Raw genomic sequence first — 27,209 nt, forward strand, 5'->3', positions numbered from 1 at the left:
GTGGTTGCCATGGTGATTCCACTGTAGAAACATGAACAGGTAGAAACAGAGGCTCATCAGTCTGTTACCTGTTAAAGTTTAGAGTCTGGGTGCTGGTCTGAGGTCAGCATTCGCTCAGCTTTAACATCACTCTGGGTTCTTGGCTAGCTTAGCGTTAGCATGCTCTCTGACTAGATTAGCAAGCTGTCTGTGCAGGTGAAGTTGTGTTAACAGTATGATGCAGTTGTTTCTGTCCTGGAGCATTCTCCACTTCACCATTGCGCTCTCATGCTTCAGGGCAATAAAAATAAAAGTAATGTTTATATCCACGCTGGAGAATGGGGAACACACACCAACTGAAATCAGCTGATAGTAGCGGAGGTGCAAGAACCGAAAAGTGGGGGTGATAGGCAAGCAGAGTAAGGAACTGGAAGTTCAACTATCTGAACGCTACTCCAACAGAGGTCGATCATCTTGTTAATAATTTTACCTCCTCACTACGTACGACTCTGGATACTGTAGCTCCTGTGAAAACTAAAGCCTCAAATCCGAAGTACCTGACTCCGTGGTATAATTCTCAAACACGTAGCCTAAAGCAGATAACTCGTAAGCTGGAGAGGAAATGGCGTGTCACAAATTTAGAGGATCATCATTTAGCCTGGAGAAATAGTTTGCTGCTTTATAAGAAAGCCCTCCGCAAAGCCAGAACATCTTACTATTCGTCACTGATTGAAGAAAATAAGAACAACCCCAGGTTTCTCTTCAGCACTGTAGCCAGGCTGACAAACAGTCAGAGCTCTACTGAGCCAACCATCCCTTTAACGTTAACTAGTAATGACTTCATGAACTTCTTCACAAATAAAATTTTAACTATTTTAATTTTAACTAAAAAATTACCAATAATCATCCCACAGATGTAATATTGTCTACAGCTACTTTTAGTACCATCGATGTTAAGTTAGACTCTTTTTCTCCAATTGATCTTTCTGAGTTAACTTCAATAATTAATTCCTCCAAACCATCAACGTGTCTTTTAGACCCCATTCCTACAAAACTGCTCAAAGAAGTCCTGCCATTAATTAATTCTTCAATCTTAAATATGATCAACCTATCTCTAATAATCAGCTATGTACCACAGGCCTTCAAGCTGGCTGTAGTTAAACCTTTACTTAAAAAGCATCTCTAGACCCAGCTGTCTTAGCTAATTATAGGCCAATCTCCAACCTTCCTTTCATATCAAACATCCTTGAAAGAGTAGTTGTCAAACAGCTAACAGATCATCTGCAGAGGAATGGCTTATTTGAAGAGTTTCAGTCAGGTTTCAGAGCTCATCACAGCACAGAAACAGCTTTAGTGAAGGTTACAAATGATCTTCTTATGGCCTCTGACAGTGGACTCATCTCTGTGCTTGTCCTGCTAGACCTCAGTGCTGCGTTTGATACTGTTGACCATAATATCCTATTAGAGCGATTAGAACATGCTGTAGGTATTACAGGTACTGCACTGCAGTGGTTTGTATCATATCTATCTAATAGACTCCAATTTGTACATGTAAATGGAGAGTCCTCTTCACACACTAAGGTCAATTATGGAGTTCCACAGGGTTCAGTGCTAGGACCAATTCTGTTTACATTATACATGCTTCCCTTAGGCAGCATCATTAGAAGACATAGCATAAATTTTCACTGCTATGCAGATGACACGCAGCTCTATCTATCCATGAAGCCAGGTAACACACACCAATTAGTGAAACTGCAGGAATGTCTTAAAGACATAAAGACCTGGATGGCCGCTAACTTTCTGCTTCTTAATTCAGATCAAACTGAGGTTATTGTACTCGGCCCTGAAAATCTTAGAAATATGGTATCTAAGCAGATTCTTACTCTGGATGGCATTACCTTGGCCTCCAGTAACACTGTGAGAAACCTTGGAGTCATTTTTGACCAGGACATGTCCTTCAACGCACATATTAAACAAATATGTAAGACTGCTTTCTTCCATTTGTGCAACATCTCTAAAATTAGAAATATCCTGTCTCAGAGTGACGCTGAAAAACTAGTTCATGCATTTATTACTTCCAGGCTGGACTACTGTAATTCATTATTATCAGGATGTCAAACTTTCTGATTTCAGACTGTTTAGCTGATCAGATGTGATGAAATAATAGAAACCAGAATGCTGCTGGTATCACAGCTCCTGTGGATGAATTTATCACACAGACCTCAGTCGGGGTCCTGCAGATGCAGCTCTGCGAATCTGAAAATTATTTCTAAGTGGTGATGTTTATTTTTCATCACTCACAGTATTTTACATCTTCCTCCCACCTTGACTACTCACATAAATTTAATCATCAATCTAAGACCTGTGTGATAAAATATAATAACCCGCTGTCGTAACACCGGCTCTGTGAAGTTACTGAGCTTAAAACAGAAATCAAAGAAGCTGCTGCAGGAAAATTTACCGCCCTGATGGTTTCTGGACTTTATTTTGTGTCCAAACTTTTGAATGTAATTTGCTGAGTAGTGCAGAATTTAATTTTATTAGAGGGACGAGTGAGAGCAGCATCAGTCAGCCAATCACTGATCAGCGTGTCGGAGAGGAACCTTCATCGCAGCTTTATAAGGACAATCAGACATGCAGCAGGAAATCCCCCACTCAACACACACCCACACACACACACAGTGAAATACCAGCGGGTTCCCACAGACAGCAGATTTCCATGTGAGGACAATAAAGTTTCATCTGCAGTCTGAGAAGAATCTGTCTCTGCTGCTGAAGTCGTTTCACTCAGTGAGTTTGTATCTGCAGGTCACATGACTCCTCACAGTGTAGGAGGAAGTGTTCACATCCTTTCAAATTAAAGTACTGCCAAACTACAGCATGCATCAATCCATCAGAGTTTGAATTCCTGCGCTGGAAACGGCAGTTTTATGTTCTTCTGTTTAACATGAAGGTCACAGCGTCATGGTTCATAACCTCAGCTGAAGGAAAGCAATATTCACAAACTTTAATTTTCTTTGTAAAATTAGAGGAGGACATTCTGAAACTCCCAAAATTAGAGAGGTTGGGTCTGCAGCAGCTGTTGTGCAGAACTTTACCAAATTACTTTACCAGCAATGGATGGATGGAAAGATGGATGAAGTGATGGATGGAGACATGGATAGAGTGATGAAGGATGGATGGAGGGATAATGGACAGATGGATGGAGGGAAGAAGGAATGGATGCATGGATGGAGGGAGGGATGATGGATTGGTGGATGGATGGATGGAGGGAGGGATGATGGATTGGTGGATGGATGGATGGAGGGAGGGATGATGGATTGGTGGATGGATGGAGGGAGGGATGATTGATGGATGGATGGAGGGATGTATTTGTCTCTTGTGTAAGAGGGAAAGATGAAACCAAACCCGGCGTTTCAGATATTCACATTTCTGTTCCTTCACCTCCTCTGCCCCCGCTCGTCTCATCAACCCTGGAAACACCCCAGCATGGAAATATGATTGCACTAACAGTTGTTAGAGAGAGTGTGTGTGTGTGTGTGTGTGTGTGTGTGTGTGTGTGTGTGTGTGTGTGTTCATCAGTTAATGTGACGCACACACACGGCCAGTGAAGCAGTGTGTGTCCTCTCTGGTATTTCTGATATGTACACAGAACAAAACACACACACACACATTTGTTCCTCCTCACATGAGCGCACACACATACACAGGTTTAATGGACTTGTGTGTGTGTGTGTGTGTGTGTGTGTGTGTGTGTGTGTGTGTGTGTGAGATGGAGGGAGAGAGAAGAGGAAACCCTCGCTCCTTATAAGGAAGAGGACGAGTGAGGCTCGGGCTGGTGCTCTCTGTGCTCTCTCTCTGCCTCAGGCTAACACACTGAGGTTATGTTAACGTTAGCTCTGAGTTTGGATTATGTTAGTTTAATGTGATTGGCTGTTACACTGTAAATAAAAACAGGAAGTCAACATGCATTATTTCCCTTTGACGTTTGAAGTATCAGTAGACTGCAGTACTCTCATGTACTGGAGTAAATGTACTTGATTACATTAGTGACTGCTCCTTTTCTTCTTCATGTGTTTCCGCCCTGCAGGCAGACAGAGAGGCGGGAGGTCAGGGGTCACAGAGGTCAGAGCTGCGTGTGAAGCTCCTCGCTTCATTGGTCGCCTGAGCGATCTGAAGGTGATGGACGGCAGCAGAGTCGCCATGACGGTGGAGCTGAGCGGTACGCGCGCGCGCGCGCGTGTGTGTGTGTGTGCGTGCGTGCGTGCGTGCGTGCGCGAACTGTGGTATTTCCTGTCTGATCTCTGGGGAGATGGAGGAGATGCGATGAGGGCAGATTTACTTTGGACGAGTCTTCTTCGTTTCCTCTGAGTGTTGTTGTTGCTCTGATATGATAGCACGTATTGTTTCTGAATTATGAGTTCATTATGAGTCCCCACATTATTAACCCCGCAGTGTGTGTGTGTGTGTGTGTTACATAATGATTTTCCACACTGGGTTTTCTTCTCCATATAAGCTGTGTGAGGATCAGAGGTGCTGCTCTTTCTCTGGACGAGCTTCATTTCCACACGAAACTGAAATTCATGGAGCCCCCCCCCAACACACACACACACACACACACACACACACCTCTGACCTCTGGATGGTTTTCTTAACCAATCATTAAACTGAACTCCACTAAAGGTCAAACTGACGTATTAATAAATAATTGTACTTACTAAATGTGAAAAGTATTTAAACTAATTTTACATCCACAGCTAGAGTTAAAGCAGCTTTACTGAAGTAACCATGAAATGAATCAAATAACAGTGCAATTAAATTTAAATGACAGACTGTATCTAAAAAGTGGCGACTGTGACAGTACTTGACATTATGAGGCCACGTCCTGTAGCCAAATGTATCTGGATGAGATGATGGAGTGCAGACACAGATACCTGCTGATTAGTGCTCAACGTCCAATCACAATCCTTGAATTTCACTGTGCATCAAAACTGAAGCTCCGCCTTCTTGGATGGTCTGTTAGTACAGTGACCTCACAGCTGCCATGTTATTGGTCAGAAGATGTCATTAAAAATGCTCCAACAGCGCAAACACAGCCCGGAGGTCCAGTTCAGGTGAAACTAGCAAACAGTTAGCAGCTACAGCCGCCCGTGTCACCATCCACCTGTCAGTCAAAGAGGCCACGCCCCTAATAACAAATAAACAGGTGAGTTATAAAGACCACCTGCCCCTGTACAGGTGTTATGAAGGTGGATAATTATCCATAAAGACCAATCAATTTGTGTATGAGGCTGTAAACGTGCTTATTTCTGCTGTAACGTTTTAACATGGGAGTCTATGGGGACTGAGTCACTGCTGCCTCTGCTGGATTGCAGAGGAACTGCACTTCCACTTTGCCTTTTTTTAAAAGTACTTTTGATTCAACAACACTACAATGTAAATTAAATAAACAAAATATTGTCACTCCTTTAATTCTCAAAAATACTGCATATAATGATAATGATATTAAGTAAAAGGATCTTTGGTGCGTACTGATCTTCACTGCTGTGTCCTGATGAATGAAGCTGTCTGTGGTCCTCAGGTCACCCTCCTCCAGAGGTGGTGTGGCTCCACAATGGGCAGGAGGTGACAGAGTCAGAGGACTTCCAGCTCCTCAGAGAGGGAACCCGCTGCACTCTGCTGATCCATGAGGTTTTCCCCGAGGACACCGGGACCTACAGCTGCCAGGCCTGGAACCAGTATGGAGAGGACCAGACCCAGGCCCGGCTCACTGTGGAGGGTACGCTGTAGTTGCACTGAGACGAACGTGGGGATTTTTGCAATGTTCACAAACACAAACACAACAATTACAAACCCACAGCCTTTCTGATCCTGACACCAAATCCACCTTGGCCTAAAAAAGCCAAAGAAAACTCCAGTCCTGTCTGTCAGCCGTTGTCTGTGTCGGGTTTTCAGAGCGATTGTAGCTTTGTTCATGCATTACATGCTTCTTTATTATCAGAGCCTGAATGGTAACTTATAGTTCATGGAGAGATTGAATGGTCTGTGGATCCTGAGTTTGTGTGGATACGATGTTTGTCCATCCAAATGATCTGATTAGTGTCCATGAGCAGAGCGAAGGAGAAGACATCAACCCTCCAGCTGTAACTGAGGATGTCTGTGCTGTAGCTCAATCACTGACCGATCAACTTTGTTGTCATTGTGTTCAGACACTATATACAGTATACAGTGTATATGTTGGGTTTCCTATGTGAGGCTCAACCACACGACCTCCATATAAACCCTGATTTATTATTGTGGTTTTCTGCAGAGCCTCAGGACGGCGTCCAGCCCTGGTTCATCACCAAGCCCAAAGAGGTGAGCGCTGCTGTTGGTCAGCATGTTCTCCTGTCATGTGCCATCGCCGGAGATCCGTTTCCCCAGTACACCTGGACCAGAGCCGACACGAGCCGACCTGTGACCTCCGGAGGCGACTATGAACTTCTACAGAAAGAGGACGTTGTCTCCCTGCTCATAAGGTTTACAGTCACACACAAACCACACATTCTGCAGCTAACCACACCTTATGCAGCTAACTGTGTTTTCTTCTTCAGACGAGTGAAGAAGGAACATGCCGGAGAGTACCTGATCAGACTGAGGTAACAGATCGACAGGCGCAGATACTGTAAACACTCACATGTCATAAAAAGACACAGATTCTGCAGACATGCTAAAATAATCCCAGATGATCTACAGTGCAGAGCTGCAGTGAGGATTACACTCACAGAGGAACCACCAACCCTCCCCCCTCCATAATCTATCCATCCATAACCTCATCATCCACCCCAGCACATACAGCAGTCTGCATCATATTCAAAGCATGATTATATAACATGAGAATAGAAGAGAAATCTCCTTCTGCTCATGGAAATCATGCGTGATGTGCTGGTGCCAGTGAATATGATGTGAGCATGAAGAAACTGTGAAAGACGGCAAAGCTGCACTTTACCCAAAACACAAACCAACATCAAGGAATTCAAAGGTGCCTAATGCTGCACAGACAAGGTCCTCTGGGTGTTTTTAAGTGACAATAATGCTGAGAACAAGTGCTTAACCAATCAAAAACTTGGTCATGTTGGTTGGTAAAGTTCCTGAACAGTTCTGGTTCAGGTGTATTGGGGATCTTGAATGTTCAGGTTCTTGATCTGGACCATCCAAGGTCCTGAAATTTCAGAGCTCCAGATCTCTGAAAAGTTCAGGATCTTTTGATATTTCATGAACTCCAAAGTTCCGATATTTTGGACCAAGTTCCTGTACTTTCTGAAGTACCACACCCTTGGAGGTAAAGAGAATATCCCCAGAACTTAATTCAGACCTTAGAAACCCAATAATTTCATCCAAATAGTCCTGAACCTGTAGAAACGGTGGAAGTACAGCTTTAAACCTCAAAGTCATTGAGCCATGAGTGACAACCAGGTGAGCCTAAAGATTTATTGTCAATCAAACATTATTACTAAAATATACACTTCATAATAATGGATAATTTTCAATTTACTAGAACAGGAAACTGTTGGAACTCTCGGAGCAAATTCTGTATGTCCTGAACATCTTTTACAAACCAAGTCAGTATTTGGATGGTTTGAAATATCACAGTGTGAACATTAACAGCTTTGACTGACAGTGCAAAAGAAGGCTGGATTGTTCTGTGTGAATGGAAACCTACTGAAAATCTGTCCTCAGCTGAAATAGCTAAAAGAATATAATCGTTCTAACAAACATCAAACCTGATTCCATTTTTCAGAAGGTTCCTTGTGCTTTTCTTCAGATTGTAGGGCGAGTGTAGGGTTACTGTCTGTGAAGTCTTAGACGTTCAAAGGTTGATGTGGAGCAAATCAAATGCAGAGGTCATTCTATATAAAAACTACTTTTACAATCAACAGATGAACTGAAGACGTCTCTGATGGCACAGAGGCCGTTTTTCCACAGATGTGAATAGAGGAGAGCTTTGGACTCAAAAAGACAAAAGTTGATCTATAAAAGTAAATATCAGATTTTCCCCATCATAATGGATGAAACGTTTCTCCCACTGAAAATGTCCAGATGAAGATTTACTTACCTGGATGATTGAGCATGCATCAAGACATAATGCGATTAGTGCTAACAAAGACAACAACTTTCAGGGTAATTTCAGTCAAATGTTCATGAACATTGTTGATCAGGACCAGTGGAGCCTACCTGGTGTCTTTTCCTCTCTTACAGGGAAAAAACATTGAAAACAGCAGGAACAAGTGTTATGTGCCATTTATGAGAGATAAAAGGATCAGTTTCTCATATGAAGTCTGACATTGCAAATAGCACGGTGCAGCAGTGCCTGAGTTAAAACACTGCTGTGATGAATCGGTGGCATAGAAGTGGGAGATGGTCTTAATGCCTGTGAGAAGATGAGAGAGTGTGCTGCATGTAGAAGATAAACTTTGTGTTTCAGGAACAGCGTGGGCGAGTGCAGCGCTGTGGCCACGCTGTCGGTCACCGAAGGACGAGAAAAGGACAGGAGAGGTCGGGACGGCAGCAGGTGAGACCTCACTCACCTGGACACCTGCAGCTGGCTGAAAAGAGCGGAGTCAGATTTCGGTGCAGTATGAACGTGATTGGTTGAACCTGACGAATTTTTAAAACGTCTCACTCCCTAAACAGACCTCTGCATCATCAGCATAGAGTCTGACTCCGTCAGCCTTCGTCAGTGCCCCCCCCCGCCATTTCCAGCTCTCTGTTCCTGTTTCCACCCCCTCCTCACACCCACCCATCATTCCCTCCATCCTTCTGTTATTTATCCAGAAATTCCCTAAAGCTTCTCTAATCCGTCCATATCACCCCGACCAATCAGAGCCAGTATTTCCTCTCTGTGTTTACTCTGCTGCGAGTGTTTGCTGGAAGAAACCCCGTTTGCTTTAGTTTGATGAAACTGTGAAAAAGAGTCAGCAGCTTCAGAACTGAGGAGAACGTGGAGGAGGAGGAGGAGGAAGAGGAGTGTGTCCTCAGTCTGCTTTTTCTTTGTTTACATCTGTGTGTGTGTGTGTGTTCCCTCTGCTCATGCCCATATTCGGGCAGTTGAGTCACTTGTGATGTAACATGAACAATTTGAGTCGAGGTCCCCCCACCTCCCACCGCCCCACCAGCTCAGATCTGGGGGGCGGAGCTTGTCCTCTTGCTCTCTCTCTGTGTCCCTCCATCTGTCTCTGTGCTTGTTCATCCAGCCTGGCAGCAGCAGCAGGAGGAGCAGGAGGAGGAGCAGCTGGTGGGAGCGTGGTGCTGAGAGGAGGTGGCAAAGGAGGAGGAGGCGTGGAGCAGAGAAGCAGCAGCAGCAACAGTGGTGTCAGTCGGCAGTGGCAGGAGGCCAACGAGGAGCAGAAGGAGAACCGGCAGCTCCCACACCTGCACAGGGAAGAGAAGAAGAAGAAAGAGGAGGACCAGACCACTGCTCCCAGAGGCCTCCTCAAACGCTGTGTGGAAACCAGGGAGCGGGGTGAAGAGGAGCTGCGGCAGAGGGAGGCGCAGCAGCTGGACTTCCGCTCGCTGCTTGGACGCCGAGCCGTTCAAGGCAAAAACATCCAAGAAGGAGACGAGCCAAGGGAGGCCGGCCCCGCCACCGCCACCGCCGAGCACAACCAGCGCCACCACATGGATTTTAAGGCCAACCTCAAGGGTGTCAAACCCAAGAGTGAGGAGAAGGTGAACTCCCCGTCGCAGGTCGACTTCCGCAGCGTGCTGGGGAAGAAGGGCGCCGCAAGCAGCAACAGCAGCAAGGCCGCAGAGACGCCCACAAAGAACGCTGGCGACTTCCGCTCCGTCCTCGCCAACAAGAAGAAGCCGACGGCCCCCGAGAAGAATGGGGAGAAGGCGGAGGTGAACAACTGCGTGGATGGAGGGATTAATGAGAAGAAGAGCACCGGAGGAGGAGAAGGAGGAGGAGGAGGTGCTGCACCGGAGTTTGTAGAGAAGCTGAGCGACATGACGGTGCTGGACGGTCAGCGGCTCCGGCTGCAGTGTCGCCTCGCAACCGCTTCTGATGTCACTGTCACCTGGACGCTGGACGGGAAGGTCATCAAGGCGTCAAAGTTCATCGTCCTCGCAAACGAAGGTCAGAGGTCACACACACAGCACAACAGGAAGTGAAAGGTTTTCTGACATGATTTGGTTAAAAAGGAAGGAGGGCGGCTTTGTTTACATTTCACAGCAACCCCGAACGCTCACTTTGAATTCAAAGAAACTTTATTTAGCAGTAGTGTTTGTTTGCAGCGATCGATCATCAATGGGAGTGATCAGAATCGATTAGAATCACTGAATTTATTCAGGCTGAGAAAATGGAGAAAAACAACTCCTCAGATTAAAGACGACAGAATGAGCAGCGTGACAGGGAGGCGGAGCTGAGGAGGTGAAGCTGTGTGAGCTGGTGTGGCAGGGAGCAGCGTTGGTGGAGTCGGTGGAGGAGCTGAAGCAGCTGCTGATGGAGGTCTGAGGATTCAGACTCTAATAATAGAACGCAGATGTGAAACAATAGAAGCAGGATGTGATGTGTGACCGTCACTGGAATTTCATATGGAAGCAGATCACTGTACATACACACACACACACACACACACACACGTATTACTGTACTTGTGAGGTCCGCAGGGATCATTCATCAGTTGAAGGGACACTCTGCCTGTTTTAAACTGTTTTCATGATGTTTAGTTACAAACGTCTTCCTGAAGCTAATTTTTTAAACTTGTTCAGTAACTTTGAACATGCTGGAGCAGAACTGTCGTTCATGGATTTGATTGTAAAGACAAAAATTTAAAAAACAAAGTTTACTTTAAATTCAGTCTGGACTTTTTTGTGTTTAGCCGCAATGGTGATAGTTTTACTTACTTTTAGACATGGCTTTGCTAAAATTGAGTTAGCATGATTGTTCTAGCAGTAACATTAAGAAGGCAGTGACAGTTAGCCGCACTGCATGAATGTAACATTAGCTGATCAAGTAAAAACGAGAGAGGGCGTGGTTATCAAAGATGGATGCAGCCGGTGCTCAGCTACTTTAAACCTGTATTCTTTCTAATCTCCAGTAGGGGGCGACTCCTCTGGCAGTTGTATAAAAGTCTGAGTGCATGAGCCTGCTGCTTGCCTCATGTTTACTTTGGAAATGAGGATCTTATTATAGCGACAAAGGAACAGGAAGCAGGAGATGATTGAGTCATTGGCCAATGAGCATGCAGCATGTTGTGTAGATCCACGTGCTTGGATTTTGTTGGGCTCGCCGCTCTGCTGCAGAGGTCACCCTCACTGCTTCTCCTCCTCCTGATGGTCGAGGGACACTTTGAGTTTACTTTCACTTTCAGCAGCTGGAGCAGCTGTCACAGTCTTTTCTTCTCTGTGCCGTTATCAGCGGCTCCAGCAGGAAGCTTTCATTAACAGGAAGCTTTCAGCATGGATGGTGAAATAAATACAGCAGCCGTCAGAATCAGACTGATGGCTCACATTTATAAAAATAGGCAGACTCACCCTTTAAGAGAGAGCCTGAAGGTCCTCACAAGCATAGAAACACACACTGTGATGTCCTGTAAAGACCTGTGTGTGAATGTGTGTGTTTATGAATAATGAGGATTCCCTGTGTGTGTCTGTGTGTGTAATAATCCCTCAGTGTGTTATTTCAGTCTGGAGGATAGCCCCTGGTTGTGTGTGTTTATCCTGCATTGTGAGGAGTCTGTGTGTCACATGTTAAAGGTCAGAGGTCACACACACGTGTCGGTACAGATTTAAAGGCAGAGCATGTTTATGATGAACTCAGATCTTCACTTTCTGCTCTTGTGGTTTTGTAGGCGTCGTTATAACACGACGTGATGGTTGGCTGAAGGGTCATCATGACGATAAAATGTCAGATCAAAGCGATCCTTTTACAGAAAGTGCTCAGAGTGTTGATTCAGCGAGTTGCAGCAGCTTCCTGCCTTCTCTTCATGCTTTGTTGGATTTGGTGCGGATCCCCTCAAGTCTAAGACGTTGCCTCGGTCAGGTCCTACAGCCTGTCAGTCGTAAGGACCTCTCTGACTTTAGTTTTCATCTTCCTCTCACTTCTTTAAATTACATTTTCATTTTTTATGAAACTTGCGGATGAGATTTAAAGATCATAGATACAAGTGGTGGAAATGAGTTTTCTCCAGAGGGTGTTTGGCCTTGTCATTACAAATGTGGTGAGGAGGGAATCAGAGTAGAGCAGCCAACTGAGGTGGTTCATCCGATTCGGACGCCTCCTGGGTGAGGTGTTCCTGTGCTAGTGGGAGGAAGCCCCGCGGCAGACGCAGGGCACTCTGGAGAGATTGCATCTCTCGGCTGGCCTGGGAACGCCTCGCTGTTCCCCCGGGTGAGCTGGAGGAGGTGGCTCACAGAGGGAGCTCTGGGCTTCTCTGGCTAGGCTGCTGCTCCCCTGACCCGGAAAAGGACAAGTGTAAGAAGATGGATGGTAACTCAGCACCACGATAGCATCATGACGCACAAATAAAAAGGGTCAGGGTGAGGTTGAGTGTTGGTCGTGTGCAGGTCGTATGAACGTCACTTCAGATCCGTGAGTTTCTGTGATAGCTGTGTTTTGTCACCAGGGGGGCAGTGTTAGAGACTCGTGTTCTTGTTAGTGAAACTGTCCATGACCCTCCGACCTCTACGAGGGTTTCTTAGACTTCACACTTCAGTTTTGTCCCGTCCTGTGAACTTCAGGTTCCCTAAACTCTCGGCTGGCCAATCGAGTTTTAAACATCTCGGTTCTGATTGGAGCAAACAGGACTTCATGAATAGTTGCTTAGTGACAGATTTCCATTTAAGTTTTTAAAACCATCTTTCAGGTGACAAAGTTAGATTAACAGGAAAAGTTTTTATTTTCACTGATCAGTCAAAGTGAGAGGCGAGTGAATGTGATGCTTGTCCTTCTATCTGAAGTAAAGAAATGTCCTAACACGTGTTGAAGGAAGAAGGAAGCCTTTCTGAAGGATGCTGCACCGACCCCGAAGGATGGTCTTTAGTCTCACATGACGTCTAAAACTGTGCAGAACGTGACGCTGTGATAGCTCATTCATGTTAAATGAAATGTGTAAGGGGTCATACCTGCACTCTTTGTTTTTATTGATTAACTTTGTGGAATGTAAGAAATGAGACTTGACCTCGTGCTGATCTGACTGTGTCCTGTGTGGATTGTGTTATATTGTGCTGTGTTGTGTGTTGCAGGCGGCCTGTGCTCTCTGACCATAGACAAAGCCCTGCTGGAGGATGAAGGCCAGTATAAATGCAGAGCCGAGAACTCGGCAGGCAAAGCCGAGTGTTCCTGCACGGTTCTGGTGGACGGTGAGAACAAAGCTTTGGTCCTCTCTCAGATCTTTCCTTCAGTGCCGCATGTTCTTCTTCTGCTGCAGTTTTTGTTCTTCTGGTCTTTCCTCTACAGTTATTCTTCCTCCCGCATCCTGATGTAGGTTTAAAGCATTCAAACTGTGACAGAAACTTTAAAGTGTACTTTTGTTGTCTGAATGAAGATCTGAAATGTATCTGATATGTTTGTCCTAGTCTGTCACCTAAACCAAAGAGCTTGTTCACTTCCTGCCGTGTCCATGAACATTTGTTGACTCCGTCATCAGCACTGACTCTCAGACACCAACCGATGAGTCGAGCCTCCTGAAAACAGGACTCTGTTCAGCAGTGCAGCTCTTTTTCTTTGGAGAGCTCAGACAAACATCAGCATTCATGGGTGATGTTAGCCCCGCCCACTCTCTTTGATGGTCGCTGCAGTGGTTCGGACTGAAACAGTGATGCAGCAGAAGCTGCAGCGCTGTCCTCTGGTCAGCTGGGTTTCCTGTCATTAGAACCAATGAATACAAACACAGTTGAACTTTATCAAAGATCGGCTCCTGTTTGCAGATGAGTTAGTGCTGGTCGTCAGGACATCCGCTGTTTGTAAAGGGTTTAGTCAGCTGGTTTTAACACAACAGATGGATTCACAACTCAGCGTGCTGTGTCCAGAACAGCACGGACGCCGTGGTCCAGCCTGCAGCATGGACACAGCAGCTGTTTCAGGTGTGTCTCAGTCCTGTGGTGCTCATGGACACCTGAGACTGAAGCAGCACGAGGACACTCGGCTCACTCTTTGCTGTGAGCTAACGCGGCGAGGACAGAGGCCGACATTGTGATGTAAACACGATGAACTGTGCTCCACCATGTGCTGTGAATCTGTGATGTAGTGTTTGGACAGGAAGTCAAGGAAGTGACAGCAGTGACTTCCGGAGAACACAGAAAGTGTCCGGCTGTGTGAACACTGTGGTTCAGTTCTGAGACCTCCTGCTTCCAGGATCGTCTCAGGCCTGTGCACCAGGTCAGTCCAGACAGCACCCAAAGACTGCAGCCTGAAGGCCCATCAGACGCAGCATGTCTCACTGCAAACTAGAGCAAAGAATCCAAAATTTGTGTTGCGCTGCGCTCTGCTTGTACGTCATTTTTTGCTACCGCTCTACGTGTACGAGAAGCGCCTGCTCCTTGTCATTTCTAAACATGTATCTCTCTGACTTTGTGTCCTCTACGACAGTTTGTGTTGTATTATGTCCAAACCTTGAATAAAAACGTATCCCTCATCCATAAAGAAGAAAGCTTTGTCCCAACTAGTGAAGAGTGCGTTGTTTCCACAACGCTGCTTTCCCTCTGCAGAGCTCTGGAGGTCCCCGTACGTGCACGTAAACCTGTGACAAACAGTTCACCGAACTCGGACACGCACAGAACGCTTTCCTTCGTCGTGCGGTTGACCTTAGCACAGCTGTAGGCTTAGTTTCTATCGGTAGCATGAAGGTGCGACACACGCGAGTACTCTGCTCTCCCACACCTGTGCTTGTGCTGCACTTTACTCGGCGCAGCGGAAAACCGTGACTGCACGACGCAAACAACAGACATGAATGGGTTTCAGAGCGCCGCGCTGTGCCGCGTCCGATGTGAAACGGCCTTAACTCAGGCTGAACTGAGTCCCGTGCACGTTTATATGTGTATGCCTCCTGATTGTTATTTACGTACCTGGGTTCTCTGAGTCTGAGCAGTGACTTTTTTGGTAGTTTGTCCCTGAATGCAGCACCGCGCTGGTTTCCCTCACAAAAAGCCGGTGGCATTTTTCTGCGCTCACACGACTTGACTTGAACTTCTGCCGTCTCGCTGAGTCTCGCCGAGTCTCGCTGAGCAGCGTGTTACCAAACACCTGCTCTGGATCCACGCAGCATTCAGTAATTGTGCTCACTGATGTATTTCATGTCGGAGAGCAGAATGTGAAATGTCTGAGCTGTGTAAACACACATTTTGTTTTTCAGACTGAATAAAATATGAATTTTCTGCAGGTGAACGCTCAGTGTTTGCCGGAGGGTTTCTGATGTTTGTGTTGGGGTTCACAGCTGTGGAGCTCTCAGAGAGCACCTGAGTGTGTGCACGTGTTAACTCCTCCCTCTCTGTCTCTCTGTGTCCTGCAGACCCGGCTGAAAACTCTCCGGCCGACAAGAAGTCCAAGAAGGCAACTCCAACCTCAGAGAGTGAGTTTCCAAAATATGCAGCAGCAGCAGCCTCTTTCCTTTTGTCCCAATAAGGAGCTGCAGGCTGGGATCACTGGTTCCCACACACACACACACACACACACACTCTCTCAGGCGAGTGTTTCTATTTTAAAGAGTCTGTGTATCACTGGAAACATCAGTTCCTTCATCACTGTCACATTATTATTCCTACCTCCAGAACAGTAAACCTTCATTAACACTACGTTTCCCATCAGCCCTGCTGCTTCCCACACACACACACACACACACATGCACACACACATGCACACACACACGCACACACAAACATGCACACACGCACGCGCACACACACACACACACACACACTCCCCCTGTAGATCATAAACATGTTCAGCCTGGAGACGTTCCTTGCAGAGTTCACACCTGTGCATCATGAATGAGTCACACCTGGAAACAAACTGTGCAGACACTGTGGGCTAAAACACACAGTCTGCTACAAACAATAACTTTGTGGTTACAAGTAGTAACTTTGTTTGGTTTGTAGCTGTGTCCCGATTGGTCAGCTGGTTTGTAGCTGTGTTCTGATTGGTCGTAATGCTTTCGTAGAAATCCTAAGATCACTCTTCAGAATAAAAGAAAGTGTTGTTGCTCTTTTAAAAGTTTCATCCTAATGAAAGATTTTGGGTTTTAAAGAGGAACATATTGCAGAAAATACTAAAAGTAAAATTCCTGGATGTACTAACATTTTAACATCAAAGCTATGATTAATAATTATTCACTCTGAGTAAATTGTGTTGTGTGACCAAAATGTTTCTTTCATGAACAAATCACAATAGAGACACAAATAAATGAAAGGGTTAAACCTTTCCTGTTGGATGAGATGTTTCTCGATGTTTTCATGCTCTCCGTATCTGCACAGGGCTGAATATGTGAGTGCTTGAACAGTAACTTCATACAAAAACACTCTGACATGCAGCAGCTTCATGTTTCTGTCTGCAGCCCTCAGTGGAAAATCTGCTCTTATCTTTATGATCCGACTCTAAATCCTTCCTGCTCAGTGTGTGTGTGTGTGTGTGTGTGTGCATGCCTCAGTGGGCTCACTGCTGTGGATGGATGTCCTGTTCTGCTCTGATCAGGTTCATATCACAGCTCCGAGGTTCAGTTCTGGAGTGGGGCTCACAGCTCTGCCCACAGACACATGTATGAAAACAGACTCAGAGTAGAAACAATCAGAGCTGAATCTACCTGAACATGAGCTGAGTGTTTCTCAGACCGGAGCTCGGCTCCTGCTTTGGTTTCAGTCACTTCTCGGAGTCCGCAGAGTTTTAGCAGCAGACAGAGGGAGGAAGGACGGGGGTGATGATGTCGGGGAGGCGGAGGGGGCGCTGCTCCTCTCCCACTTCCATTTAAGGCCTGGTTTCTGACTCTCGTGCTCTGACACACTTTGTTTTACTTTGCGTGCTGATTAAAAGCGTGGAAGTGTCGAGTGAAGCCGTTCGTCCGCCTGCTGGGCCCACATTAGCTTAGAGACATGCAGCAGGTTGGAGGCTGTGCGGTGCAGCGTGTGTGCATGTGTCAGCCTCCACCCTGAAACACAGTTACAGTAAAGACTGAGCACAAGACAAACGGAGGTTCGGGCCTTGCACTCCCAGTCTGCTTGCTGTTCTAACCATCCGCTGCAGGTGCTGCCCACTCTCACCTGTCGGTTTAGTCTGCAGCTACGAGTGGGTGGGGCTAAATGCTGTTAAAAATTTTAAAAACAAAGTTGTTAAAACGACATGTGCTCTGGGGGATGGGTGGGTTGTTTTCAGGGGCTCTTATTGCAGCGGTGTGTCAGCAGGTATGCAGCTGATATTTTGGGACAGCATGTACAGGAACACTGAGTTCTTCACTTTCAGTGCAGAAGTAAATACAGAAGTGGTTCCTGTGACTGACAGAGCAAGGAGCCAATCAGAGTGCAGCTCTGACCATCAGCTGATTAATATCAAAGCTGCAGATCTGTGGTCCTCTGTCTTTGTGAGGACAGTTTGACATTCAGAGCTCAGCTTCTGTTTGTGTTTCCTCATTCATGAGCTTTCTCATACTAACCTGCTGATAGATGTGCTACTGGAGTCACAGCTGGAGGAAACCGCACCAAAACAGGCAGAGAAGAAGAATTTTAAAGTTTTAAATTAAAATTAAAATTTAAGTTACACACTGATGTCTGCACACAGCGGTCACGTTAACGTCTGTCGAGCGTTCAGACTGAATGTAATCTAAATGTTTTTCCTGCGACACATTCATCAGCTTCTTACTAAGGTTCGATGTAGCTGCAGCTCCTCACACAGTCACCGCGGTTCAAAGGTCAGAGCTTCAGACATGGAAGTGAAAGTCGGAGTGTCGGTCAGAGAGCGGCTCGGCTCACCAGTCGGTTCGTTTTAAAGCTTTACTGACAGGAGACACAAACCCTCCTGCTTCCAAAGCAGGTGTGAACGTATGCTTGTGTGTGTGCGTGTGTGTGTGTGCGTATGTGTTTATGTGTGCGTGTGTGTGTGTGTGTGTGTAAGTGTGTGCGTGTGTTTATGTGTGTGCGTGTGTGTTTATGTGTGCGTGTGTGTGTGTGTGTTTATGTGTGCGTGTGTGTGTGTGTGTGTAAGTGTGTGCGTGTGTTTATGTGTGTGTGTGTGTGCGTGTGTGTTTATGTGTGCGTGTGTTTGTGTGTGCGTGTGTGTTTATGTGTGCGTGTGTGCGTGTGTGTGTGTGTGCGTGTGCGTGTGTGTTTATGTGTGTGTGTGTGTGTGTGTTTTCTTTGCAGACGAGTCACAAAAACCAGCCAAGCGTGCAACTTGTGCTGACCGTCTGATGATGTCACTACGTCACTGGGACCTGAGTGGCCAGTGTTAGGGACGTCACAGCGCCGTGAGCGACTTGATGGCATCCACCATTTTTATTTGGGGCATGAAGCGAGCAGCTGCTTCTTCGACTGTAGCAGTAGCGAGTTTGTTTTGTGAGTTTCTGTGAGAGCAGAAATAACTTTGTGTTGGAAAATCCTCATGTTTGTGTTTCCAAAGGAAAACTTCCCAGAGCCGAAGCAGCGAGGCTGGAAGGACGGAGCCTGAGCTCCAGACTGATGGTAACAGCAGACTTTGCAGTGTGGTCAGGTGGAAAGTGTTAAACATCTGAAGGAGGAAACAAAGAAAGAAGACGGCATGAACAGATTCCTCTATCGTCTCCTGTTCATCTGCAGCCATCACAAGAAAAACAAACTCCAGGAACTATTTCCTGCATCCAGCGGAACTATTTTTAGATTGTCCATGTACGGTCATCAGAGACGCTCTTCATCTGTCTCACATTCTTCTCCTCCTCCTGCCTCTACTAGATGTTCTGCGAGGACAAAGTTCCTTAAACTCAAAAAGAAAAGCAGCTGATGACAGAAATATTTAAAAGAGAAGAAGACAAACAGCAAACAGCCTCATAAACACAAACTCTGAGAGGCTTGTATAAGCTCTGTGTTTCCTGTCGTGAACAGCACAGAATCTTCTGTTTCCATAAAACTCATAAAATCACAACAAAGCAGGACGATGTGAGACACACGTGTGAAAGCAGTCAGGAAAACCGTGTCTGTGCTTACATGACACTCCTCACTTAGTTTGAAATGTGCTTGTTGCACATTCACTTTTTTATTTTGTGCGTATTTTATTCAGTCTGTGTGTGATTTTTCTAAATGTGGAACATTTCTGCAATGTCCTTACTTCGTATCATCATTTCATCTTTGTTGTGAGTGTGATTTGTTTCAGTGTGAACAGGTGTGTCTGTATGTGTGCGGTGTGTGAGACACTGGAATTCAAAAATCCTGTGTGTGTGTGTGTGTGTGTGTGTGTGTGTGAGAGAAGCAGCAGGGCTGATGGGAAATGTAGTGTTAATGAAGGTTTACTGTTATGGAGGTGTTATCTGCTCAGTTGTTTTCGGAGGTCTCGTGGTAGAAACTTTGCAGCAGAACTGGAAGATGAGGCGTCTCTGGAGTTTTCACAGGACGTTTGCAGGTTTACTGAGGAGATTGTTGTGGTTGGGGTAAAGCTTTGGAAGCTTTAGAGGTTTCAGTGAGTTTTCCTGTCCACTTGTTTCAGAGCTCTTGAATAGGTTTATGGAGGGTTTAAAGTTGGAGGTGGCCAAGGTCTTAAAGAAGCTCCAGAGGACCATGTAGAGGGCCCAGTGGAGATTTTAAAGTTCATTAAAGTTCCTTAGTGAGGTTTTAGAGGTCTTGAAAGAATGGTTACTAGTTTTCCAGAAGTACCAGGAATGTGTTTAATGCTGTCCGTGAAGTTAGCTATCCCCTTGTTTTAGAGGTCTTTAGTAGATCAAAGACATTTTTACCGACACATTTTAGGTTTCTGCGGAGGTCACAGAGGTCGTACAAATATTCTAAGTGAACTTGACATGTCAGTAGTCCTGTCAGAGTGGTCTTTGGGGGACTATTAAAGGTCTCAGCGGAGGTTTTGTGGGAAGAGGTTTTACTGTTCATTGTGAAAGTTCAACTTTAAGAAAGTTCCTTAAAGAGGTTTCAGGGGTCTTGAAAGGTTGTTTGAACACTTGCCAGAGGTCTTTAAGAACTGTTTTAAGGATGTTTAGACCTTGAAATTCTCTGTCCACATGTCATGCGGTCTTAATAGGCTAAAGAAGGTTTTAGAGGTCGCTGTGGAAGTTGCAGAGGTCTTGGGAAGCTCCAGAGTAACATATGGAGGTTACTGAATTTGTTGCACCCTCATGAGTCCTTGCATCATCTGGTCCAGGGCTCAGTTTGTGCAGTATAACAATATTCATTGCTTGGGTGGTTGCAGAGGTTTTGAAAAGGCTCTGAGGTGCTTGGACATTTAGAAGACATCATGAATAAGTCATCTTGTTTCCAGAATCAGATTCCAGTAGATCTGATTCTGCTGTGAAATGACATCCACACGTTTCTCCATCTGAGATCACAGTTCGTCTTGTCCGAACGTCTGGTTCAGGTGTCTGACCGCCTGCTGTGTTCTTCTTTCAGGTGAAGCCAGAATAAAGAAGCCAACTCCAAAGACTCCGCCCAAACAAGGTGAGACTCACCTGTAGTGAATCATGTTTACCAGGCAGGGAGGTCCTGCTGAGACAGGTGCATTATGTGAAAGGCGGGCATGTTTCTGGACAACATGTGACGATATCTGTCTCTGTTATTACTGCAGGGAAGAGCAGGTTGATTGGCCCTTTAGTGTCAGTTTAGAGCTGGACTGTCAGACAATCAATCAATAATTAATAATAAAAAAAGAGATTTGCAAAAACTGCAAAGTCATGAATGTAAAACTTCTTTCTTTGCATGCGAAGTATAACAAAGTCAGTCTAATGCCTGACTGACAGCAGGGGGCGCTGCAGTTCTGACTGAAACTCTGCCTAAGTGCCTTGGAGCAACGTAATGATGGTAAAGCTGCTGTTATTGAAATTTTCATTCAGAAGTTGATTTGATTGCTGATTTCATTCAGCTCCTCTCAGATTAAATAGAAAGAACATGGAGTCTGGTGGTGACGACTTTGTTCCTCCTCTTTGAGTATTGATCACAGTCAGTTCACACACTATTATTAAAGGAACATCTTTTATGGTCTCTAATGCAGGACTCCTTTTATTGATTATAGATTATTGATATGTGTGTGTAGCTCTGCCTCCTCAGATCCTGCAGTTCCCTGAGGACATGAAGATACTGGCGGGGGAGAAAGTGGAGATCCTTTGCAAGTTCTCTGGAGCTCCGCCCATCACTTGCACCTGGCTTAAGTTCAGGAAACCGGTGAGACACACACACACACACACACACACACACACACATTAAGGCTGAGGCTATGGTACGTCGAAGTGTTTTTCTAAGCCTGCTCCTGCCTGTCCGGTCTCGGGTTCAGATCCAGGAGGGCTCAGATGACATCTCCATCGAGAGTAACGACAGCAGCAGCAGGCTGACCATCGGCAGCGGGCAGCAGGAACACTGTGGCTGCTACACCATCGAGCTGAAGAACAGCTACGGCCTCAGACAGGCCGCCCTCAACCTCACCATCGTCGGTGAGAAACACCTGCAGTGTCTGCACTTCCTATTTGCTGATTTCTGAAAGAATCAGCTGCAAAACAAAAATTTCATTTATTTTGCAGCTTTAATATTTTCAGCTTGTGTTAAGCCCAATATTCACGTCGTCATCTATCCCGCCCCTCCTCAGATAAACCTGACCCCCCAGCAAAGGTTCCTGCGGCCTCAGACATCCGTCGGTCCAGCCTGACGCTGTCGTGGTATGGGCCAACCTACGATGGAGGTAGCGCTGTGCAGTCCTATAAACTGGAGATCTGGGACTCCATGGAGCAGCAGTGGAAACACCTGGTGTCCTGCAATAGCACCTCCTACAACGTGCAGGTGAGTGTTCTCTCGCAGCACGGCTCAGAAACTGTTAAAGGACTGTTTTAAGGGTCGGTAAAATGTCTGTTTGTCTCTAGAACCTTCTCCCAGATCGGCAGTACAAGTTTCGTGTCCGGGCAGAGAACGTCTATGGAGTCGGAGAGCCAAGCGCCGAATCTGAACCTGTGACCGTCGGACTGGTGGACGATGATGGTGAGAAAACTCGAGATGACTCCCTTCCTTGAGTTGTTGGTGATACATTTAGAACTTTCTTGAAGTCCTGACGGTTACAAGGATCATTCATCACACATCAACACAGCAACTACTTTCTATCTGCCAAACTACGTCCGCCAAACGAATGAGTCTGAACAAGGACGTGTCCATGATGAGAGGCTCCCTTAGCCAAGCTCACTGCATGTTTTTAAGGAAGCGGTTCAGGAATTCTGAAAGCTTCCTGCTGAGTTTTTTAAATAAATGTTTGGTGCTTTGAGCACCACAAATCATTACACCGAAGAGAAGACAGCTCATGGCTACAGAACTGGGCAGCTCACACCAAAACATCTGGATGGATAAAGCTGTCTTTAACCTGGAGTGATGGAGAACCCCGAGATGAGTTTTCTCTTCATTAGGTTCCAAATGGATTTTATGAAGGGAGGCCAGTGGGTACTGGGAACCATACCACTGCTGCTTTGTGGAGATTGGGAACCTGCTACAAATTCATGTCCAGTGAAACAGACGTGCTGTGCTCAGTTAATCTTAGTTTATGTTAATGCCATAAACACAAGGTTAGGAATCTGATAAATGGGAGGATGAGTCAAATCTCACTATTAAATAACTGAAACATAAATAGTGATGCAGGATGCTTTGTAAGTTGAGGTAGATACTTTCCTCATATAACAAGACCCGCCTCACTGGTGTAACTAGTTTAACAAACACCCAGTTTGACAGTTGGTACCTGTTATGTTCATATATTTGCATAAATAATCCTGATCTACTGTTTCCTGGGCAAATGTTCCTGCATGTTCCGGTCATTGATGGGGTCACTCCAAAGCTCTGGGTTTTCTTCTTTGAAGTAGACAGACTAGATGCTACCATAGATTTGGAGTTTCTGTTGGTCTAAGTCAGGGGTCGGCAACCTGCGGCTCTGGAGCCGCATGCAGCTCTTTAGTCCTTATACTGCGGCTCCGCGTGGTTTGGGCAAATAAATCAGAAGTATTTAGCTGAAGTGTAATTTCTTTATGTTAGTTCTTTTTAACTCATAGTTCTAAATTGGAAGATTATTGTGATATTGAAATATAAAAATAAAATTATATTCTATTATTTTTTCATCGCTCAAAATAAGCGTCACACTCATGGAAGCCGGTGTACCCGCCGATACATCATGCATTTATCGAGACTTTCAGCCCCAGGTAGGCCAATTATGGATCTTCGGATCCACATTATGTCAGCAGCTGTTCTCCACCGTGAACTATGTTAAAGACAAACACCGCTCACGCCTCACAGATGACGGCTTACAGTCCTGCGTAAACTGACTTCGTATAGCCCCGATTTGCGGACTCTGTGCGCAGAGGTTCGGGAGCAGAAGTCTCATTGTAAACAAATCACGGCAGACCCGACGATGTTTGCATGAACGCGCTTTTCAGCTTCTCTTTATTGAGCACTTTTCACACACGGTTGCTGTACGCATACAGCCGGCTGTAGCTTTTCAGCTCACAGCCCGACAACAACAGCACAGATAGCGCAGACGTAAAGGCGGCGAGGCGTGATTGCGGGTGTCGCTCAGGTGCGTCCGCCTCCCCTGCAGCGGCGCTGCAAACCACGCCCCGCCGCACACATTAACCAGGTAAAATACATATTTAGGCAGAATTTTGCAAATATCTATTTTTCATCTTTCAGCAGCATAGTGCTTTTTTCCAATTATTTTTTAAGAGTCAGGTCAAGGCTCCAACAGCCCAAAGGAGATATAAGGGTGGCGGCTGACAACAGTTTTTGTTTGCTACATGGATCATTTTAGTTCAGCTGGGTGTCTTTGCTTTTGTTATATTTCTTTAAAAGTTCAAAATGTGTTGATTACATAAATATAATTTAATTTTCTCTGTAGCACTTCATGGATTTCATAAGCAGCACACCTTAGTTGTTCACACAAAGCATAAAGATAAAACACAATATATACAGTGTTATCTTCATTTTAGATGTCAAAAAGTATTTGCGGCTCCCAGTGTTTTCTTTTGCGTGGAAACCGGGTCCAAGTGGCTCTTTGGGTGTAAAAGGTTGCAGACCCCTGGTCAAGGTGGTCATGATAATCTCACCCCAGTTCCTGAATTAAGTGGTTGCTGGTTTTAGACCACTAAAGTCTCGGTAGTGCCCTTGAGCTAAGCTTCATAATCATGAGCTGCTGAGGTAGAAGGGGAACGAGAGGGTCGAGCCTCAGATGGAGCCCAAAGTGATAAAAAAAACTTAACATTTGGTCTGATTTCATGACAAGTTAGCTAAATGTGAAACCAGACTGCCGCTCCATGATGATTCCTAATGAAAGACCTGGTCCACCAGTATCTCCAGCTGTTCACCTGTAACTAAACCAGAACCAACTAAACCAATCAAACTAAACTACATCCAGTTCAGCTGCATCTCAGTGATCAGGAATGAACTAACCAGACTAACTGAACTAACTCTGCTTCGTCCGACAGAAAACCAAGAGGAGCCAGAGGCAGAGGAGGAGGATGAAGGTATGACACTGACTAACTGTATACCCACATGGATGTTCGGTAACCTTCACACAGTATTCACACATCTTCAGTCCTCCCGTGTCTGTGACCTCTGACCTCTGTGTGTTGTCTGTGTGTCAGACTCAGAGAAAGAGCCAGAGTACAGAGATGTGACCATCAGAACAGACATAAAGGTGAAGGACCTGTACGACGTGGAGGAGAGGCTGGGAACGTAAGTATGCGCTCACATTTCCCATCATGCACCTGAACCTCTGTAGACATTCTCACAGTGTTGTGTTTGCATGGAAGGGGGAAGTTCGGTCAGGTCTTCAAGCTGGTGGAGAAGTCTACGAAGAAGGTTTGGGCCGGAAAGTTTATCAAAGCCTACTCTGCAAAGGAGAAGGAGAACGTGCGGCAGGAGATCGGCATCATGAACAGCCTCCATCACCCCAAACTGGTCCAGTGTGTCGACGCCTTCGAGGGCAAGTCTGACATCGTCATGGTGCTGGAGATGTAAGTGATCCATCACATGTATCTCCTTACATCACTGCAGCTGGCGGTGAGGAGTCAGAGATGAGTTCAGCCAGTGATGGATGGAAGGCAGTGAATGTCTGTTCGGTACATAGATTTAAAACGTGACCGGTCTCTGAGCTGTAAACGGACTTGAGATATTTTGGCTTCACAAAATGTCAGAAAATAAGTTTTTGAGCAGACATGAGAGGGATTTGAGGGCAGCTATTTCCTCTGTTGATTTTAGAGCTGATGAAGCAGCGGCACCAAACTCTCTTTTTGTTTTTCGTAAAACTGTTCAGCTGCTGAAATTTTCAGCTGAACTCTTCCATGAGTGTCTAATTTGTAGTGGCCTTCATAATTTGTCGTAATCACGGGAAACGTTCAGTGTTTATTACAGAATGTTTCCTCAGATAAACAATCTAAATGAAGTAAACAGCGACTATCTGCTGCCATCATCCAAACTGATGGAGAGCAGGAAACGAGACATTTACCGTCAGACTCTGGTTTTGTTTTTTATCCGCCCTCTGAGATCTGATAACATTTTCTCAGCAGCTTCATTACTGCGACAGCCTCGTTACAGAAATATAGTTTCATCTTCTAACCCTCAAGAAAAGAAAAACATCTTTCGTACATGTCCACACGGTGGCGCTGTTAAAGGCTGTAGACAAAATGATAGAGATTTGGACCATGTTTAATATCTCTGGATTTAGTTGTTTGTTTGTTTTTAATATAAATATATTCAGTTTACTGTGATTAAATAAAGTAAAACATCTGAGAAAAAAATGATGTCAAAGCTGTTACAGTTATTAAGTCAAATTTAGTTGTGGAGGTGCTTTAGGTTCATTTTAACGTCAGTCTGGTTTAGTTCCTCCCAGAAGCAAAGATAAGACATCAGAGCCTTTCTGTCTACAGTTACAGAGCAGAGCATTAAAACTCTAAAACATTGCTTCTGTTGTTCCCATCTTTGCCTGTGGGGGCAGTGTTTCTGCAGTTACGGCTATGTGCCTGTCTTGATGTCTTGATGCATGCTCAGTCATCCAGGTAAGGACTCACCTGTCACTTGAGTGAGTGACGAAACGTTTCTCCCACTATAAACGCTTCATCCAGATGAACACAAGCAACTTTTTTGGATTGTATTGCAACGTACTGACAAATAATACAAGGTTTGAAATGATAAATAACTTAACACCATGTGTTCTGTTGTAATTTAAGCAAAGACCTCCTCTCTTGCTTTTTCTACAGGATCTCAGGCGGGGAGCTGTTTGAGCGGATCATTGATGAAGACTTTGAGCTGACGGAGAGAGAGGTGATCAAATACATGCTGCAGATCATTGATGGGGTCAACTTCATCCACAAACAGGGCATCGTGCACCTTGACCTCAAACCAGAGAACATCATGTGCATCAACAAGACTGGCAGCAAAATCAAACTCATTGACTTCGGCCTCGCCAGACGGCTAGGTAACCTTAAACTTAATCTCTGGTTTTCATTGAGTTCTGTTAGACGGGTGTGGAATGACAGTCCGGCAGATAAACAGTTCATCTGTCATCACATGGCCGATTCTTCCTCCCACAGAAAACGCAGGAACTCTGAAGGTTTTGTTCGGGACTCCAGAGTTTGTGGCTCCAGAGGTCATCAACTACGAACCCATCAGCTATCCCACCGACATGTGGAGCATAGGAGTCATCTGTTATATACTGTTAGTGCAGAGCTGCCTGCTACAATCTGTGCATGGTTTGTTTTGGCTTGATTTAGTTTGGCTGATGTTGTCCTGGGTTTGTCCTCTCAGGCTGAGTGGTCTGTCTCCCTTTATGGGCGACAATGACAACGAGACTCTGTCCAATGTGACCTCAGCCACCTGGGACTTTGAGGACGAAGCCTTCGATGAAATTTCTGACAATGCCAAAGACTTCATTACCAAACTGCTGAAAAAAGACATGAAGTAAGACCTAGTGTATCATCCTGTCTTTAGTGTGTTATATGAAACCATATTAGTAGGTAAACTGTGCTGGAAAAACTGAGAATCAGGAGCTGAAAGTCTTATGTAAGAGTAAGTGTGCCAGTATAAATAATCCTGAAGTCAGTGTATCCAGCTCATGTAAAGTG

At 45.4% G+C, this 27,209-nt stretch overlaps 1 protein-coding gene across 2 annotated transcripts in view; it reads left to right on the forward strand.

The window, feature by feature from the left end:
- Positions 1-27,209, forward strand: part of mylka (myosin, light chain kinase a) — a 52,842-nt gene that overhangs the window by 20,353 nt on the left and 5,280 nt on the right. The window contains exons 12-30 of one of the 2 annotated variants that reach the window (XM_005463369.4): positions 4,070-4,201; positions 5,561-5,758; positions 6,290-6,497; positions 6,573-6,617; positions 8,444-8,530; positions 9,213-10,096; positions 13,207-13,323; positions 15,471-15,530; positions 20,527-20,574; positions 21,167-21,294; positions 21,404-21,560; positions 21,713-21,903; positions 21,984-22,098; positions 24,573-24,611; positions 24,732-24,822; positions 24,900-25,103; positions 26,346-26,563; positions 26,679-26,802; positions 26,893-27,045. In XM_005463369.4, the coding sequence (XP_005463426.2) occupies positions 4,070-4,201; positions 5,561-5,758; positions 6,290-6,497; positions 6,573-6,617; positions 8,444-8,530; positions 9,213-10,096; positions 13,207-13,323; positions 15,471-15,530; positions 20,527-20,574; positions 21,167-21,294; positions 21,404-21,560; positions 21,713-21,903; positions 21,984-22,098; positions 24,573-24,611; positions 24,732-24,822; positions 24,900-25,103; positions 26,346-26,563; positions 26,679-26,802; positions 26,893-27,045 (3,199 nt within the window). The remainder of the gene's footprint in view (positions 1-4,069; positions 4,202-5,560; positions 5,759-6,289; positions 6,498-6,572; positions 6,618-8,443; positions 8,531-9,212; positions 10,097-13,206; positions 13,324-15,470; positions 15,531-20,526; positions 20,575-21,166; positions 21,295-21,403; positions 21,561-21,712; positions 21,904-21,983; positions 22,099-24,572; positions 24,612-24,731; positions 24,823-24,899; positions 25,104-26,345; positions 26,564-26,678; positions 26,803-26,892; positions 27,046-27,209) is intronic. The other variant, XM_019352701.2, reaches the window with a different exon arrangement.

This window comes from Oreochromis niloticus, linkage group LG16, assembly GCF_001858045.2.
Source record: "Oreochromis niloticus isolate F11D_XX linkage group LG16, O_niloticus_UMD_NMBU, whole genome shotgun sequence".
Taxonomy (NCBI): domain Eukaryota; kingdom Metazoa; phylum Chordata; class Actinopteri; order Cichliformes; family Cichlidae; genus Oreochromis; species Oreochromis niloticus.